Source organism: Gouania willdenowi, chromosome 1 (assembly GCF_900634775.1).
Source record: "Gouania willdenowi chromosome 1, fGouWil2.1, whole genome shotgun sequence".
NCBI classification, from domain to species: domain Eukaryota; kingdom Metazoa; phylum Chordata; class Actinopteri; order Blenniiformes; family Gobiesocidae; genus Gouania; species Gouania willdenowi.
This window is the reverse complement of record NC_041044.1, coordinates 23,993,850-24,013,760: the sequence shown is the minus strand read 5'-3', so window position 1 is coordinate 24,013,760 and position 19,911 is coordinate 23,993,850. Positions and strand designations below refer to the sequence as shown.

Genomic DNA, 19,911 nt, shown 5'->3' with positions numbered 1-19,911 from the left:
GTTGATTGTAAAATTTAGTTTTGTAATGAGTCAAGAATATTTGAATACATATTAAGTTATGGGATTTTTTATTTTTTTTACTCTCTCAATATATTCCAATTTTTTTTGAGAGTTAGACCATGTGTCAAAATGATTTATGGTGAAACTGATTCACACACACTGATTTACAAAAGGTTTTCAGTAGCAGCACAACAATACTGTGCATCAAAGTGGGTTCAGGTGTGTCCTTCCTTTTCTCAGACAGCAGAAACAGGGGAAAAAAGCTCTCCTGAGATATCATCTCATAATGATGTACTTACTTAAACCATAGTGGTGAGTATTTAGTAACGTTGTACTTGTCTATCTGTTATCTTGCTTTAATGATCAATTAACGATCAGAAGTGGGGAGTGGTAATGGTAGTATTATTTGCGCATTATAATTCTGGGGGCATTAAGAAAACTGCGGGGGGCACAAGAACACTCCGCACTGACAAGGATACAAGAGGTTTGAGGTTGAGCGCCCGCCCCATGTACGGAGGCTGTAGTTCCTCACCTGCAGCGGGTCCAGGTTCGATTCCCGGCCTGGGACCCTTTCCTGCGTGTCATTCCCTGCTCTCTCTCACCCCCTTCCTGTCAAGCAACTGTCATATAAAGGCCACTAGAGCCAAAAAAATCCTAAAAAAAAAAAAAAAAAAAGGATACAAGAGTATGTCACATAAATATATACCACTTCTGAATAGTACTTTGACATGTAGTGAAATAGCATTTGGGTGCTCAACTGTATATGCACAGTGGGGGGGAAAGAAAGAAGGTAAATATTATAGTAATGAGCATTTAACAACAACCTATTGATATATAAACACAGCAACAAAAACAAAGTTGGCTCGCCAACATACCTCTGACGAAGTGGTAGCTGCAGACACAGCCATCAGCAGACTGCTCCTCTCGACCTCAGACGTAGGTTTAAAATCCACTTTTTATGATGTTGTTCTGTGAGCTTTTCACATTTCTCACCTTTGTGAAAGACAATCTTAGGTACTCTATAAAATCTATTTTCTTTTTCTCGGTTAGAATGATTGGAGCAACCGTAAACTACACAAGACATGGGCATTTTGATTATTTCAGACAGCAGATTCTCGAGGTACTTCACTTCCTGCCCTCCATCTGAATGTAGTGCTCTATATCTCTATAAAGCTCTGGCACTCGCGATGCAGCAATGTGAGTGACGTCACATGAATCAACAGAGCAGGCTTCATCTGCGCTGTCAGTGTGTAGTCAGTTGGGATAGCCAATCAGATCTAATAATAAATCAAATTGCTTATTTGTTCTATGCTTTTATTTCGGTGCAATGACACAAAATCTGAATAATTTTCAGTAAAAAAAAAATGGAAAAAGTGTGGAATTCTAAAACTTTTGACCAGTAGTGTATATATTAAAGTGTGAATATATTATTAAAGTTTTAATATATATTTATACATATATATGAAAGTCAATATATATATATATATGTATTACTGAAAGAAGGTAGGCTACGTCACAGAACAAAGGCATGGTTTGATAATTTCTCACTTACCATTTTATGGGGAGCAACAAGAGAACATGTTGCATCCTAAATTGGTTAATACTTCTGAAGTCAGGAGACTGTATTACCTTAACGTTACATATCAAATTTGTAGCTTTAATATAATTTATGCCTAAATAATTCAGAACAGTTTAACAGGGTGTGGTTTCATAATGCAAAAATAACAGGATAAAGATATAGGAGATAAAGGACTAAATTTCATTCCCGTATTCGTTTGTTCAACAAGCACACAGACGTTTATAAGCAACTCAAGCACACGTGCTTCATGAGAATAACAAGGACATTTTATTATCACAAGATCATCAGGGGAGAGCGCGAACGCAGTCCCCCACTACCAGAAATTATGCAGTCGAGATTCCCACATTTGGGGAATTCGCAGGGGTCAACCCAACCGGAATGTGCAATGGCTGGGTCTCACCCTGGGTGAACCACCTTCATGATCATGGTGTCTCCCCTGCCAGGTAAGTATGAGTTGTACACGTCTGACTGGGGGCAGTCATTCACCAACACACTATAGTGACTCAGAGTCCAAAAAAAACAAAACCCTTTTATACTATTGAAAACCTTAAAGTTTCCTCTCACTAATGTTTACATTACTCACGAATCCAAAGAAGCACTGACAGAGTAAAACAATTATATTACAATCTCTACGACCATATATCCCATCATGCATTTCAAAAGCTCCATACGTCACTCAAACAGGACCAATGACAACACTGTCACTTTCTTTACCTCCTTAACAAAGGGCAACACTCAAATGTGTGCGTCAAATCGTACTATTTCGGCCAAAAAAAATTTGGTAAACGAAATCTTTTATTTTAGTTCAAAAAAAGAAAAGCTAAACACACCAATTTGTTTTTTAGGAGTTAGAACTACAACCACTTCCGGTGTTTGTTAACCCTTTCAGCGTCACATGGATGCTGCTGCCCTCTGCTGGACAGGATGGCAACACACCACTGGATAAACGTTTACTTTACACTAACAGACAGCATTCAGACTCTAGTCCTATAAACTCAGAACAAAATAAGGGATAATTTCACAATTCTTCTAGCCACTGAATTCAACTTTGAACTGTATGAATGTCAAGGTTTTACACTAAAACCGCTATAGGCAAACCTATTGCTATAACAGTTATTTGTTTTTGACCTACATACAACACAGCCATCCTTAAATAAATAAGTAATAGTCTTCTGATTAAAAAAAAAATCCCTTAAAGTAATCGACAAAAACTGAGGACAATTTTTATTAGATAAAATTAATTAAGTTTTCTCTCAAATAGTTAAAGATCAAAAGGTGAGAGCGGTAAACAAACCAGGACACTGCTTAGAGCTCACTCTAATTGGTTCATTGATGTGCCTGTAGTGCCGACAAAGTGGACTGGCAAATTAGGTGATACGGCAAAGAAATAATAATTAAAAAAAACCACTTTGGCATAGTGTGACATAGTATCCTTTAAAAATCTCACTGAGAGCTGGAGGCTGCTCAGAGGCAGACAGGTTACTGAGGCGTGAGCCAAGAATGACACCATTGATGAGGGCATCAGTAGCCAGAGTTGCAGGCTGGGCCAGTCTGAACACCTTTGGGTGCTCCAGGTTGTCCCAGCACCCATTTGGGCCCAAAGGATGTCATGGTTGGACATTCTGGAGCCTGAAAAAGGCCCAAAATCCGACCAAGGGTGAGAACGAAGAGTCCAACAGCTGGTGTTCCTTCAGCTCGGGCTTTCGGGCCTGATTCGATTCCCAGCAGCAAAGGTGCAAGAGCGACTGTGGTGCCATCTGGAGTGAGGATGACCCCTCGTTCCTCACCAGCATCTGTCACCATGTGGTGGATAGCCTTGTGAAAAAAGCTGATAGAGGATGCATTGATAAGGACCACAGCATCACTGAGGTTCCATGAAGCACCCAGGAAATAAATGGTCATCTCATCATCACAGAAAGCACTCCTACGCAGAGACCTGACCAAAGCCAGCGGCGACAGGTTTGGTTCAGAGCTTTCAATCTGCGTCACTGCTTGGATGAAGCTGTCCATTTAACATGAATGGACCCCTGACAACACACACATTTACAGAGCATAGGATTAAAAAATCTTCATAGGCATTGAAAAGATCCAAAAACAAGCAGTAAACGTTCAATAGTAATGGTAGTAAAATGGTTCTGTACACTTTAAATAAAGCTGAAGCCACGTCAGTGCGGCGCTAACACAAAATCTCCAATAAGTCCTGGAGAGTTCCTGTCCTGCAGGCTTTTAGATGAATCCCTGATCTAGCACATCTGGATTTGGTAACTATATCATCATGGAGCTCTACATATAATGGACTTGAGGCTGTTTACAAGTCCTCCAGCAGAAAAACAGCTGCAAAAATTATTTAAAGTTAGAAATTTTTTTTTGGCCAATTCTAGCTTTGTGAACTTACGTATTGGCCTGGTAGTTAAAGTGGAAAACAGGAAGAACCCAAGAAACATCCATCCTAGCCAGATCATGGTGCATCTTGATCCATCTATATTTAAGAAAACAAAAAACTCCACTTTAATTAAATTAGCAAAACTAAAAAGTACAACACAAGATGATCAAAGCTCTCAATGTGCACTCACAGCTATGTTCCCAACAACTGCAATGAGGGTGAGTGTGCATGACTTTTGTTCCAGTTTTGGAGAAAACTTTTTGTCCCCTGATGGACTTTGAAAATGGATTCAAACTGTGGCACTGTAAATAAAAAAAATCATTGACCTCTTTGGGCAGATTGGCACTTTGTTTAATGGTTGCAAATTCAATCATTAAACAAAGCCTGCTGCCACGTGAGCCCAACCACTTTCCTAAGACAATCAGGTAAACAAGTCCTTGCTCAAAACACCAGATTTTTGTAGTAGATTTCAGTCAGCCAATGCCCACACAAACAGAAGCACACTAACCCCTGCCTGCATATCTCAAAGTATACAAATAAAGCCTTAAAATATTTTGAGTTTTGGGCTTTCATCATCTGTAAACATAATCATTAAAAATACAACAAAAAAGGCTTGAAAACACTTCACTCCGTGTAATGAATCTACATAATATATAGGCCTCACTTGCTGAAATAGAGCAAAAATAAATCGATGTACTTGTACTAGTTTTCAACAGTTTTGAGTCCATGCCATGCAACACCAAACAGAATAAGTTTGACAAGTGATTAAGACTACCTCCTCTAACCCTCAGATTACCACATAGTAGCTAATATAATGGCTGCTCAGTGCTCTAGCTGATGTTGAGGAACAAATGTATGAGGAAGTACTGCATATGAACAAATTATCACATCCAAGAGTGAAGCCAAGTTAGATGAATACAATCCCATAACATTTTTTCGAACATTAGATTTTGTGCGTGAAATTAAACTGTACCTCTTTCTATTTTATCACTTTGTTGTTCTTGTTACTAGTATTAAAATTCAAAACTGCCAAAATAGGACAAATATGCCAATACATACAGTTGAAATCACTTACACATTTTATAAATTTGAGATTCAAATAAAATTCCTACATCCTCAAAGGAAATGTTTTTTCTCAAATTCAAAAGATATTAGATTGTCACAGATTTTCAGAATCTAGATGTCAAAAAACAAAATTAATTTTCATAAAATGTAAAATAAATACACAAACACTCGTCTAAAAAAAAAAAAAAAAAAAAAAAAAATCAATTTGGTTCCCCATTTCAGGAAGTCAACTGTGGTTAACTATCTCAATTCAAAATGTGGTAATACACACAAAGCAGCCTAGGAACACACTGCAAACAATTCTAACAAAACATTGTATTAAACTCCAGTGCTCCAGCACATTAAGAGACATCTCCTAAAGGTAGAATAGGTAGTCATCCAGCTTCGTGTTGGGTTCCTTATGAATGCTCTGACCGATAAGGAAAGCCAGTTTGTGGGCATACATGCAGGGGGCAGGAACCCAATGATTCCCTATGGCACAAATGAAAGAGGAAAGTTAAACATCTGCATTCTCTGAGGTCAATTCTCAGCAGCTCCAACAAATAAACTTCTTTAACAGTACAGTGCCAGTTTAGGGGATATAATCATGTATTATATTTAAATTGTCATGAAGCAGCATTGTTATATGCTATTGAATGTTCTAAATAACACTGTATACTAAATGTTAATATGAGAAGATAAGGTATTAGGATTTGCAATAATGTCTATTAGTAGACAAAAGAGCTCTCAACTTTAAACAGTATATGCTGTGTTATTGATAGTTTGCATTCAACCAATTGAGTTTTAAATTGTCTACGATCTCAAAATAGATGTGTTCATAGGGATGTAAGATTAATCATGAGGCAGTTAAAAATCAATTCACGGTTCACATTGAATCGCAGTACTTTTAACGCCGAGGGTCAATATTTATTTTAGAATTTGAAATTCAGGAAGCATCACCATGTTTTAAATCATAAGTGTGGAAGCATTTGGCTTCCAAGACATATGAAAGGTGAGAAAGAAAAAAACATGTGAAATCCTAGGTAAGAGGGGCACATTATCGTGAATCGAATCGTATTGAGTGATCTTTATGCGTTTGTCAAAATTATTCAAAACTGAGGTAAATTTGATATAACACCAGGCCTGCATTGATTTATATAAACATGCAAGACTATTAAAGGGTACCTGTAGTGAATTTTTATTTGCAAACTGTCCAAAAAAGATCATTTATAATATTCATAAGATTTTAAATTGTAAGATCTTTTAGAGCAGCCAGGAGTTAACTAAACCTCCCATTTGGTCTGATACGATGCTGCCATACAACCTGGTCATTGCCTGATCCCGTTAGATCTCGGAAGCTAAGCAGGTCTGGGCCTGGTTAGTAGTTGGATGGGAGACCAGAGAACTCATCATTACTGTTTCTCACCCACATGAGAACTTTTTTACTGCATAAAATATGGAATATATTTCAGAGTTTGTGCCCATTTTTTAATAGACAAAGGTCTGGAATTATCTTACAAGATGAGAAGTTTTATTCAATCGATATTAACTCACTAGACGAAATTCACATAAAGTCCTTTATAAGCACAAATCTGCATTTTCCCACAAATATAAAAACACAATAAAACAATCTCCATTTTAGGTGTGTGCATGTATGTGGTGGGTACGGAATTGCTGCTGCTGCTACAGGTTCCTGCAGGGTGACAAGTAGGAAAAGTTATATTTAAGACCTTTTTAATACTACCTTAAAAAAAAAAAAAAAAGACCAAACTTACGATGGAAATACAGACCAAAGGGAAAATATATTTACAATTAAAGACATTGATGTTAGTTAATAATATACAATGAGGAAAAATGAAAATAATCAGTTGTTCAATAACATTCTTCAAATGTGTTTACTAATGTGGAAAGAGAACAATAATATTGACATTGTCTTAAATGATATTTAATGTAACAATTCTCACAACATTTATTATCAGTGGACAATAAACTAGAAATTAAAATTGACTGGAACCTGTGAGCAAACCAAATGCCAAAATGCTTTTATCAGATCCTTCACTGTGTAATGTTATATGTGGATCTTTGATCAAAAAATTAGGCCTTCTAAGAAAATATAACAAACCCCCATTAACAGCTTAATTTCTGTCCTGTCTAATAAAACCTCATTTCTATTATGGGCCCACCTTAGACATAACAATGTGAACACACAATTTTCATATTAATTTCAGCCTCTTTATTCGTCTCATTGTGAATGTAGTGACAGGCCACCCTAAGGTAGACTTTATTAGCTACACGTGTCCATATCAGCAGGGAGAGAGTTTCCCGTATGTGTTCATTGCATTCTTTACTTCCTTTAAAGTCTCTTCATAGTTTCTCTCAATGAGCTTTTTAAATGTGTGGTTGAGGGGCAGAATGTGACCTGGATTAAAAGGGAGGACGATTGTAGTGAAGCTTCATCTTCATCCATGGACACAGACCTCATGTCAGTTATCATTATGTAGAGGATGTTCTCAGTGACAGCTTCTCTCTGTAATCATATCATGAAGCCTGTCATTGTTTGATGTTTTCTGATGAAATGAGAAAGATAGTATAAACATTAGTATGTATCATAGCACAATTACAACGACTAAATTAATAACTTGTTTTATTAGTAGTATTAGGTTAAGGCAAGTTAAGTAGCCCAAAGAGCCAAACACACTTACATAACACAAATGTATTGTTGCTTGATTGTTTCTTCGGATGGAAAAATGTAACCACTATTTTTGTTTACGCAAGAGTATAGTAAAACTGTGAAAGTACTTGTATGGATAAAATACTCTAAGAAGTAAATTATTTTCAAAAGTTACTCAAGTCCATGAACATGAGTAAATGTAATTGAGTACTTCCCGCCACTGGAATTGACTTTTGTTTTTTTTTCTTCCTTTTTAATTATTATTAGAATATAAGCGGATTGTGCAATATCACCAGGAAATGTAACCGTTTATTATATTGATTACGGGATAGGCGTATATAAGCTTTTGGCTTCAGCCTATTCCCTTTTTGAGCTACTGTAACAGAATAATGTGAATGTTGTAGGAATGTAAAATGTAAATTGCTCAAAAATAAATAAATCAATCAATCAATCAACTCAATCAATCCTTTAAAAAAAACAAAACAAATGTTAGTAAATGATAAATTACTTTAACCCCAGTCTAAATGTAATTAATCCAGCCTCACTCCATTACAGACCAGGCTTTATTTTTAAACGATTACCATCATTGTGTACAAGCTAAGTTTATATATAAAACACATTTGAACGCTGCTTAAGCTGATAAAACTAAAATTAAAAAGTACCTCTCACAGAAATACTGGCGCGAGCACAAATATTCTCAAATAATTGTGCGCGCATGTAAACAAACACACGAACACACACACTAGCATCAGGCTAAATGGTAGCGCTTTATCCCCACACTGAAGCAGTCTCAAAGCGCTTTACATATCAGCTCATTCACCCAATCACTCTCACATTCACACACCAGTGGGACAGGACTGCCATGCAAGATGCTAGTCGACCACTGGGAGTGTCTTGCCCAAGGACACTTCGACACAGTCAGGTACTGGGATCGAACCCCAACCTCTCGATCAGAAGACGACCCTCTACCACCTGAGCCACGGTCGCCCTAGCTACCAGAGAGGCAAACGATACGTTTCTTCCAAACAGAACAATATTAGGATGTGTAGTGAATTACCTGATGTCGAGCTTCTTTATTCACCACCCTCCGCATCCATCTCGCTCTGTCAAACGCTCCTTGGCAGGGGGAGTTTTTATTTTTATTAATTTTTTTAAAACAAAAACTTTGACTAGACCGCGTCACAGTCAGTCAAACATAATCGCACGACGCAGCCAGTTTGTCTGCATGAGAATAGCGTTCAGTCCGTGCTCACCAGAAATTCTCGTGGTGACATGACTTAAGCACATTTAAGACCCATCTGATCTGAATTTAAGACAAAGACTTTTTATTTATAAAAAGTATTCAAGACTTTAAGGACCCACGTTCACCCTGTTATTATTAATATAAAACCGTATTTGTAGGCGCGCGTACGTCACTCACTCTCTGCGGACGTCAGTATAATTTTTTCCTCCATTTTTGCAAATGCATCCTTCAAATAATGTGTTGTGAAATGTTCAATGTGTTCGATTATTTCACACAATTTCTATCAATTTCACAGAGCTGTCTTTAATTTCATCCTTCTCCTGTTGACGTTGGAGTTTCCCGTTTCTCATGATTTTGTGAGTACGACAGGGTCCGAGCTGCCGTTAAGGTGCGCACACTATCGACAGGTTTTTTTTTTTTATGAATCCCAAACTTTGCTTATATGTGACGTATGCTTTCTTTTGTGCGTACGCAGCGTTTATAAATGAGGCTCCAGAACTTATACATCTCACGGACTACAAATAATACGCAACATCATCAGGGACTCCTCTCCTCACGCCTCTCTCTGGAAGGCGTTTCAGGATACTGCCAACCAGAACCACCAGACCAGCTTCTTTCCGGTTTCCATAAATCTCACAAACTTAAACATAAAACGTCCCCCCCTGAGACTTAACTCTTAAAATACATTAGTGTAAATTGTGTTATTGTGATTATGTATACTGTGTAGTCCTGTATATGTGTATTGTTATTTATCGTTCTTTTCAAGTTTTCTTTCTTTACAGCTAGACACCAGCAACCGGAGACAAATTCCTTGTATGTGTGAACGTATTATACTGATTCTTATATTTTCATAAACATTTACAATATTTGACATTATAAATGTACCCTGTGCAACAGCAGTTTGACAAGTAATGTGTTGAACATAGGGGCAAGAATAAGATACTGTCCAATAAAGGACTTGTGTTGTAGTTGGAAATCGGGACGGGATTACTTACAAGTAAAATTTTTGGAGTAAAGTTTACAGCCCAAAGTACACGTTTACTTTGTGAGGACAATGCACCCAACAAGGTCCTTGGTACACATTTCAGCGAAGCGGAGGTCTCCACACTGAGCTCTTAGGTTGGTCATGAAATCGAGGACAGTATCACTGCGCAACACCTTGTGGCTAATATCAATGCACATCATGATGACTCATAGTGCAGGACTGTGGCGACATAGCCTGGCCAGATTTTTAGCCTAGAATGGAAACAGGATATCACATTAGTCTAAAAAAAAAAACCTGTATTTATTCACAGAAAGACATATTACTATACAAAATTTAAATGATAAATATACTTGTGCTGCGGGATGTTGAGTGGCTCTTTAGGGTTGTAGTAGTTTCGTCTAATTTGTTGCAAGCTGAGCAATCTCAAAATTCTGCAGAAATCAAACAAAGATCACTCATGCCAATCTATATGAGCTGAACAACTTATCTTATTGGTGTGACTTTGTATTTTTTCAGACAACATTATTATATTACGTTGAGTATTTTACAAGTAAGTACGATGCACCTTCTGAGGATGAGACGTTATCTTAACTGCCTCTTTATTCCTAGTCTCGCTGTGCAGTATTGTCTCCTGAGAAAATCGCATGAAGTAAAAAAAAAAAAAAAAAAAACAAAGTTATCGGAACAAACAAGTCTTTATATGAAGTAGATATTGCATTAACCCGTGTTTAACAGTTTAAATTTTATCATTATACTGATTTCATATTAATTTAGGAAAGTATTATATCTTACCTTTTAAGTAAGTAAGTAATGTTTATTTTTATAGCACATTTCACAGACAGGGGTCACAAGGTGACCCCAAGGTGACATATCAACTCATTCACACTCACACACCAGTGGGACAGGGCTGCCATGCAAGGCGCTAATGTTCAGTGTCTTGCCCAAGGACACTTCAACACAGACTGGTATAGACCGGGATCAAACCCCCAACCTCTCGATCAGAGGCCGGCCCCTTTACCACCTGAGCCAAATCACATTTGGGACTCTGTCCCTTTAAGAATGTGAAACAGCCCCATGATGTGCAGTAGCAGCTCTCTGCTGTGGAAAAACAGAGTTAGTTAGAGAAGAGAAACACATGCAGTGTTTTCTCAAATGTCTCTCAGTGCTTTAACACTCAGAACTGATGGAGTTTAACAGAGACGCACATCTGCACTGAACCTCTGACAGCTAACTCAGTGTCTGTACACTAGAGGGAGGAGGAGCAGAGCATACTTCTGCCCTGTTTAGGCGCTTATAAATTTTTCGGAGTCTGTTATGCTGACATGCTGACTAGCAAATGGTGCAATTTGGTAGAGAAAAAAAACCTTTGGATGTGCTGTGTGTAAACCACAGACATATGATGCAGACACGGCACTGCGAGGGTTAAATTGTGCACTACAGACAGTTCTATGATCTCCGTGATTTGGGAGATCATCATGTTGTAATTCCTTAACAATCTAATATTGTCAGATCGCACACCCTTACACTCAAGTATTGAAGGTGCTGTGAGGTGTTACTTAAAAGTCAAATAATTCAACAGCTGACTGATAGTAAATGAAAGATCAATAATTAAAAAATCCATTTGATGATTGCTAATAATCAAAAATCGACTTGTAATCAAATTGAGACCTTAATAATTGGTATTAAATTGGGCTGAATAAGCAGTCCTACAACAGCCCAGTCAATTATAGGCCTGTTTATTTTTATTTAATGTAGACGCTAAGTTAAATTTCTTTGTTTAAATATTGTGCAATGTTGGAATCAATCAATTTTTTGATAATTTTTAATTGATTTATTCTTTAACGCAGGTTATTTCACCCTCGTAGCCATCAATGCAGTGGTACTAATAATTGGCAAAATAATTTTATTTGACATTTTAATAAAGGTGATCAATCAAGGATGACATTAATATTAAGTAAGTTGCTTGTAGAAGTTTATTCTTGTGAGAAAGAAATGGTGAGAAACTTCCAATGCTTCAGTAGGAATAATTGCATAAAATCATGTCATTTATTTACAATAATTCAAAATGTTCACCGGCTATATTTTAGTCCAATTGCTGCCATTTTCAAACAATTTATATAAAAAAGGCAGTAAGCCATGTTCTCTTCAGAACATCAGATAGGCACGTACAGTATATAATTCTTTGTTTTGACATGAACTTGCTATGCCTTATCAATGTTATTATTTTCAATTATAAAACACTAATATCTACTTTACTCTAGTTCATAAACTACAAATATCTTTAACTAAAGCAACTCAAGGTAATGCAATACAATAACTTAAGGTAAATGCTTACTCTAAAGTAGTTAGATTTGCTAGGCTTTTATTCATTTCATTCACCGTCATCGCTATGCAGTAGCGGACACAGCTGGTACGAGGCTCCGCTACTGTAGCGGCCTACGAAGTAGCGGAGCCTAGTACCAGCGGTGTCCGCGGGTAGTGTGATCAGAAGCAGGAGCGGGGATGCCGTGCAGGGCTAGCAACCAAGCTAAAAGCTAATCTTCAGAGAACGCCGCTTCCTTTTATCCTGTGTCCTGAGGACCCCTCCCTGAGAACAAACTGGACTACCTGAAGCTGGATTTAAATGCAAGACGGGAGATGAGGGCAATGGTGTTTGCATATACATCAATAACAACTGGTGCAACAACGATGAGCTAGTCTCATGTCACTGCTCTCCTGATGTAGAACTGACTATAAAACACACATTGTTCTTCCCTGATCTGCTATAACTTTTGGCAGTCTATAAAACTCCACGTTTTTCATGGTCTGACCGATTAGTACAGTCAAAAACATGGCAATAGTTCACCATTTCCTGTGTTTTATAAAGAACTCCACAAATTAAGTCCAAATTATTTCGTCCAAACGTAACCCTCATTTGACTAATTTAAGTGAGTGACAGGTTAACCTAAATCTATTAAATGTGTCGAATTTATTAGTAACCCTGCACAGGTACCCAGATGAGAAACACGTGACACACTTACTGCAACAGGTGCACCAGTCTCCTGGCCGCGTGCTCTGCCGCTGCTCGTTGCACGTGCACGCCCAGTCATGTTGGACGGCCGAACCTGAAGGAAGAAAAGAAAAAAAAAAAAATCACCCTAAATTAATAGAAAACCAAAAAATAAAAAATAAAATACTCATTATGTTGAGCTATTTCAATGGGTTTGTTTTAGAATATGAAGTTTGAAAAAAAAAAAAAAAAAAAAAAACGTTTGCAAGAATGTCATACAAGCTAATTGTCAAAGGAATTCAGCAATTGGTTTAAGTAACACGTTACGGTGTAGTGGCTAGAGTATACATGTAAACGAATTACCTTCACTGCTAACCGCTAACCTCTTCAGGTCACGTTGCGCCAGCAGCTAGCATACCTAGCTAATTAGTAATAAATAACCGAATGTTTTCTATTGTTGGCTTCCAAAGTGAACATCAATTAACTGACAGTTGTTACTAAAATTGTTAACAAATTCGTAAATTGTTGTACTGACCTTGTGTGTGAGATTTCACTGTTTATTCTAGCGACGATCTCAACAGCGCGACTAACCAACTTAACTGAACCTCGGTTCGCCTGGTCCAGCTGCAAAGACACTCCCGGCCTTTTTACTAATGTAGTATTAATGCGCACATTTTTAAAAAGTCATTTTTCTATCAAATAAGGGATTTAAATAAGTTCTTAACAAATAAATACAACTTTAAGTTATTTATTTATTTTATTTTATTACCGATTTTTATGTTGGCTGGAGCCTATCGACCAAGATATCGTTCTAAATTAGAAGAACTATATTCTGAAGCGCAGTAGACCACTGCACCTGCAGCTGTGCGAGCTCTCTCTTTTTCCTTTATCTTTTTTGTGTGCACAAAATTGGCCAGTGGTGGCAGCAGACATCAGATAAACTCCTTGAAACTCTTCGTCAAACATAGCACATTTCCAAAGTATTTTAGTCTTCATTTTTTTCCTCCTGCCTTCACTGTCATAGCTCTTTCTTTCTTCCTTTATTTTAGCTATTTATTTATCTCAAAGAGATGCGGATCTACCGGGGTGGCATAGGGTGGCAAATGCCACCCCACAACAAAGCCTTGCCCCCCAGCTGCCACTCTAATTTGTACACATGGGCACGGAACGATACAAATAGTGCCGCTTCCTCACTACGGATCCAACGTCCTAAAACACCAACAAAGAATACGCGGAAGTATCGCGAGAGCTGCACGGAAGTGCGTTGTTTACATTGGCGCACGAGAGGAAAGAGGTAAAAACATAGCTGCCAACCCTTACGCATTTGCCGTGAGCACACATTTGTATTAGGAAATAAGTCGTTCCAAAACGGAGTAACTCCCTCCCTCCGTGACTGAAATTCCACTGCCTTCAGACATTGGTGAGTGTTTGTGCACAGGTTTTGCTCGTTTGAGTGTGTCTTGTAAGCTACAGCTTGTGACGTGTGCTGAATGTGCACACGTTGGGGAGCATATGTATATGTAGCATCATAATCCACGTACCCATCGTACTTTGGTTATTACGTTTTAAAACCAAATCAAAATAACAAATAAACGGTGTGGTTATTTTTGCAGAAAAATATTTAGAACAAAAACGGTACAGGACAACGAACACACAGAAAACAGAAAACTATTAAAAAAACCAAAAACAAACAAAATGACAGAAAAATGACCCCAAAAAGAGACAAAAGAACAAGAATACACAAAAGGACTAAAATATAAATTCACAAAAGGAAAACAAAAATACTCCGGAAAAACACACGGCAACCACATGACAGAAAATTACACAAATTGAAAACAAAAATACAAATTACTCCAGAAATGCACAAGAAGTGTATACATATATACAGTAAAAATGATAGAAAAATATACAAAAACACCAAAAAAACAAATTACAGAAAAAAAAAAATCAGAATGACAATTACACAAAATCACAGGAAAATATACAAAAAGTTATTTTGTGCTTTAGAAGTTGGAGTCTGTTTTATTTATTTTATATTTAAATCTCATTTGTGTTTTTGCGACCATTTTGTATATTTTACTGTCATTCTGTGCAATTTTCTATCTATAATTATTTTTTTGTCCCCATTTTATATATTTTACTCTCATTGTGTTTTTGTTGTAATTTTGTGTAGTTTATTATTTATCTCTCATTTTGTAGGTTTTTGTTGTGGTTTGGTGTATTTTTCCTGTCATTGTCTGTCTTTTTTGAGTCAGTTTGTGGATTTACTTCAGAGGCCGGACAAACTTAGGCCGAGGGTCGCATGGGGCCCCTCAGGGCCACCTATGTTTGCTCTAACGCTTGAATTGTAACGTGTGGCTGTGGTTGCACACTGGAATCCCTCTGAATAAAAAACTCCAAACCTTTTTGTATTAGAGCACAAAGTAAAAAAAAAAACCACATTGATATTTTATTTTCTATAAAACACAATGCTGTCCAGTTCCAACAGCATCATTTTTTTATTGCTCAGCCTTCTGCAAGGGCACAAAAAGTTTGACTGCTTCTTTATTGTCCATATTTACAAGTGTCAGTTACAAACTCACAGAGCAGCTAATATGAGAGAAAAAGAAAAAGAAAAAAACTAAACAAACATCAACTCATAGGTAATGCAGTAATAAATACAAAAACAGAAGAAAAAAAAAACATGGTGCTGTAAATTAAAAAAATAAATGACAGTTTTATACAGAATTCAATTAAGAGTGTGGGTTTCTTTGAATGATGAAGTTTGATTTCAGGTTTGAAAAGTGGCAAATTTTGTCAGAGATAAAATTTTAGTGTGTGTTTGTGTGTGCGCGTTCGTGCATATAACCCCATTAGAGTGATCCACATTTGGGAAAAGAACAAGTACAATTTCTTAAATATATGGAAGTGTTGGGATATAACTTGGAGCCCAAGTCTGCATAAAGTGTGCAAAAACCTCTCTTGCTGTAGTTTGCATGTTCTCCACCTTCGAGTTCAAGGACTCGGTTTGTTTTTTAGAAAACACAACAGCATCTGTCAACTAAAAACAAATGTTTCAAATATTTCATGGTTGCACTTTAGTACAGGAAGCACACAGAAAAGGAGTCACACAACTTTCTCCATCAAAATGTTCCATCATTTCTGTAAATAATTATGTGTTAAGCCTATGCAGCAGGTCAGATAAGAGCCTGACGGATGATTAAAAAATATAGCATAAAAAAGGGAAAACTTCACCGGAAAATGCAAAGAGATCTGTGACAGATTTCAACATGCTCACGTCTAAATTGATAAAGGAAAAAACAAGCATCCATATACAAAATAGCTATGTATTTGTACATATATACTCTAAAATTACAGGTGTATAGATGTGTCTTTTTTTTTTTTTTTTTTTTTTTAATGGGAAATGATATATCTTTACTGTGAAGAAAGTAATTCCTGCCCTCTCCACCACTCTGGCTGTAAAGTGCTCTTAAGTGACAAGAGAAAAAGAAAAACCAATAAAACAGATGGCGTCCATCAGTGACCGGTAGAGTTTAAAGATTCAAAGGAAACATGTAGACGTCTGCTCGCTGAGTGGAAGCTTCAGTCACACAGACCGACGTGATGTAGGCAGAGCTGAAGGACATGCTTGTTTACACAAACGTGTTTTACCAGAACCGTGACCACAACTGCAGCAACTTGAGCAAAAAATAAAAATAAAAATGAAGCTTCCTTTTGACGACTGAAAGGTCATACGGACTACAAAAACAAAACAAAACAAAATTAGTAGAATAATCTAACTCTCACCCTTTTGTGTCTGAACTTGGAATGAATGATTCATGAACTCTCACACATGAAATGAGACTTCAGGAACAAGACTTCAGAAATCACCACTTTGCACTGAGGTAGGATGGATTTGCGGAGAACATTCGAGATGAATTGAGGAGGTTAAGATGGCTAATAAAGGAAAGACATGGCAACCTGCAGTGTTAAAGATTCAGTAGCATGACATGGGAGGGGGTCGGTGAACTAATCTAGGAAGAACTCTGTAAAAATGTGTCTGACGCGACTCCTCGTTTACCGACTTGTAGCACCTCAGCTGAACTGAACCAAACTCAAAGAGAAGAAGTGACGGTGACTGTGTAGCAGCTGCTGGAGCACACGGCGATGCAGGAGGAGTGTGAAGGAAGGAGGAAGAACCTCAAGCCAGACCTGCAGAGGGAGCTCTGCACTCGGGTCCATCAGAGGCCTGCATGCTTCTTTCACGTGTTCGTCAACGCCACACTTGTCTATTCCACAGCGAAGCCACATGTCTCCTCGATGGCTGTCAGTAACTTGTCGTACAGCTTGTCGTAGCTCTCATATGGAGGAATGTCCACACGGTTGAAACTGGAGGAATTAGAAAAGGGGAAAAACAACCCAGATTATTTTACAGTTTACTACTCACTGGTCCATTTATCACAACAGTGTTAGCCTTATTCTCCCTCACAACTATCTCTTTATTAACATCTAGGAATCAATGAAATCTACATGTTTTTGTCATTTAATTTGATCTCTTACATATTCTAAATTACAATAATTTGTGCGTTGAACGATCATTTGTGTGTTTATTTTGTATTTGAGATATTGAAACTGTATTTTGTAATTTTCAGCAGCAGTAAAAACTTTGAAAAAAAACAAATATTCTGCTGGTTAAGCTAATGTTGCATGCTTCAAAGCGCTTAATTCAACTCATCCTGATCTTATCTGCAGGCTTATATATGTGTTAAATTGCTCCAATCTGCTTGGTTCATTGACTAGTAAACAGCTTTGTCCAGGGTTGGGGTCAATTACATTTTCAGTTACAATAACGTTTTCAATTACCCATTGTTACGTGCATGTAAACATTGCACTGTTGTGACAGTGGGTGACCCTCCTCTTTTGTTCCTAGCAGGCTAATCAACTGGCTGCTGCAGCTCCCACCTGGCCTCGTTAGGTGGCCTGAGGGGTATTCCATAAAGGAGGGTTAACAAACTCTGAGTCTATCCATAAACTCTGGGTCAACATACCCTGTGATGGGAAACTCTGGGTATCGGATTCCATTACAGCTGGTATGAAATGGGTTAATCAATCCTGAGTATGTAAACCTTGGGTTACTTACGTGCATGCGTGTAATAAAAAGTCATCATCATTGGATCAGAGAATACTCAAACTGCCATGACAACCAAATGGAAAATAGTGATTTATTCACCCTAATGAGTGAAATAAGCCAGTGTTTGAGGAAAATGAGCCTGTTCTAAAGGTGCGTTCAGTCTTCAGTGACAATAGTGGCTTAAATCACCCGTTATTAGTCACTTTTTGGTCGCTTCATCACTTTATTGCTTCAGTGACGTGACGAGCGGTGAATAATATGAATAAAATGTGTCTGAGGAGACGTGGCAGCAGCATAGGATGGCTGCATAGAGAGCCCCCCTGTTACACTGCATATTAAGACAGTGACAGCCACTTAATATCGAATCAATTATATTGATTTTTAATGTAATATTGTCACCAGAGTTATCTCAACGTCCTAAAAAATGTAAGGAAAAAAACACTGAAGCGGGACGCGAACCTGCGACCCATTGCTCCCAAGGGCAGCGTCACAATTCACTGCACCATCATACCTTCATAGATACATGATCTACAGATTTAACTGTATAACAATAAAAAACAACAAACCGAGCCTTAAAAGTGGATTCATTTAAATTGTCATCTTCTCCTTTACATTCTCCACAGGTTTGTATTCAAAGAACTTTACTACAGAAGTCATTAGATGTTTTAATGCAGATCAACCTCTGTCTTTCACTTAATGATCTGTATCCACAATGTTATAAAGAAAACTACCGTTTGCACAAAAAAAAAAACAAAAAAAAAAAACGTAAAGAAACAACATTAGTAATGATGTTAGCACGTCTGTGGTGTGTGATGTTACAAATGTGTTTCAGAGAAGAGTGTTAAGGTTCATTAAAGTGTTAAGAAATTATGTCTGCCAGCGACCAGGTTTAGTTCACGGACAATGTTGCCATGGTAACATACTCAGAGAAGAACATACCTCACATTTAGGAATGGGATACTCAGAGTTTTCCTCATTTGAGCCCCAACATACTCATAGTTTGAACATAACCCGCTTTATGGAATACCCCTCTGCTGTACATAAGGGCGTGATCAGCACAGGAGAAGTCTGGATAGAGCTGTTCAACCTGTGCTGCCTCAACAACAACTTGGTGACCTTCGTTTTTGAGAGTGGAAACTCACATTTGTTTTGATCTCTGTGTGGTGGTAAGGTGTAGGGCCAGGTAAGACGAGGTACTGCCTACATTTTGCACACCGAGTAACCTGAATGTCTAGAAACATTAGGTTAGTGGTTGGTGCCACCCCATGTAAGTTTTGGCCTTTCTTTTAGTTAGCCAGTCAGGACTTTTGTTTGTTTTCTTTCATAGTGCTTAGTGGTAGAGTTTGATAGGGCCTGGTTTGTTTTGATCGTTTCATTTATTTGGCACAACCTCCCAGCCCTCACCTTCCCCACTCGGGAAGTGTTCGTCTTTGTTTTAGGACAAATAAATCATTTAAACTTAACTGACTTGTCTTCTTGGTTTCATTTTCATTTGTTGTTATCCAGGTGTCTTTTCAGCACTTGGATAGTAACACCCATGTTAAATTACAATTTAATTACAATTACAGTGACCGGCATTTTTTTCCAATTAATTATTTTTTTTAGCCTCAAAGTCAATTCTGTTTAGGTTCTCAATTACTAAACTTCCAATTACAATTGATCACAATTACTAAGCCTGAAATAAATAGCCTAATAAAAGTTAACCTTCCTTTTGTGTTAGCTCTCTGTTAGCATCGCTTATGATAACAGGTCCTAAATCTGCTGTAAAACACACTAAAAACAAATATCTATCATCTAATTTCTTTCTTATCCATTGGTTTCCCTGTTAGGCTTCCTAATCAATGAAAATATAGGTTTTAATATTTTTGGTGTGGGCGTCTGAGTCTTTTTTGTGTCAGTATGCCCCT

At 37.5% G+C, this 19,911-nt stretch overlaps 2 protein-coding genes and 1 non-coding gene across 3 annotated transcripts in view; all 3 read right to left on the bottom strand.

Moving 5' to 3' along the window:
- Window positions 1–1,827: 1,827 nt before the first annotated feature.
- LOC114471842 (N-acetylmuramoyl-L-alanine amidase-like) lies at window positions 1,828–13,503 on the bottom strand. The gene is given in 10 exon segments (XM_028460782.1): window positions 1,828–3,217; window positions 3,219–3,606; window positions 3,975–4,058; window positions 4,153–4,264; window positions 9,916–10,156; window positions 10,256–10,336; window positions 10,471–10,536; window positions 12,926–13,009; window positions 13,258–13,316; window positions 13,430–13,503. Coding segments are annotated over 2 exon segments (615 nt in total). The 5' UTR covers window positions 3,590–3,606; window positions 3,975–4,058; window positions 4,153–4,264; window positions 9,916–10,156; window positions 10,256–10,336; window positions 10,471–10,536; window positions 12,926–13,009; window positions 13,258–13,316; window positions 13,430–13,503; the 3' UTR covers window positions 1,828–2,973.
- On the bottom strand, window positions 1,865–2,030 carry LOC114472431 (U1 spliceosomal RNA). The gene has a single exon (XR_003675097.1). It is a non-coding gene; the product is annotated as a U1 spliceosomal RNA (small nuclear RNA).
- A 2,724-nt stretch (window positions 13,504–16,227) lies between the features above and the next one.
- The window catches only part of LOC114474673 (E3 ubiquitin-protein ligase SMURF2-like), a 50,896-nt gene continuing 47,212 nt past the window's right edge, over window positions 16,228–19,911 (bottom strand). The window contains exon 20 of the mRNA XM_028465141.1: window positions 16,228–17,262. Within this exon, the coding sequence (XP_028320942.1) occupies window positions 17,163–17,262 (100 nt within the window). The 3' untranslated portion in view covers window positions 16,228–17,162. The remainder of the gene's footprint in view (window positions 17,263–19,911) is intronic.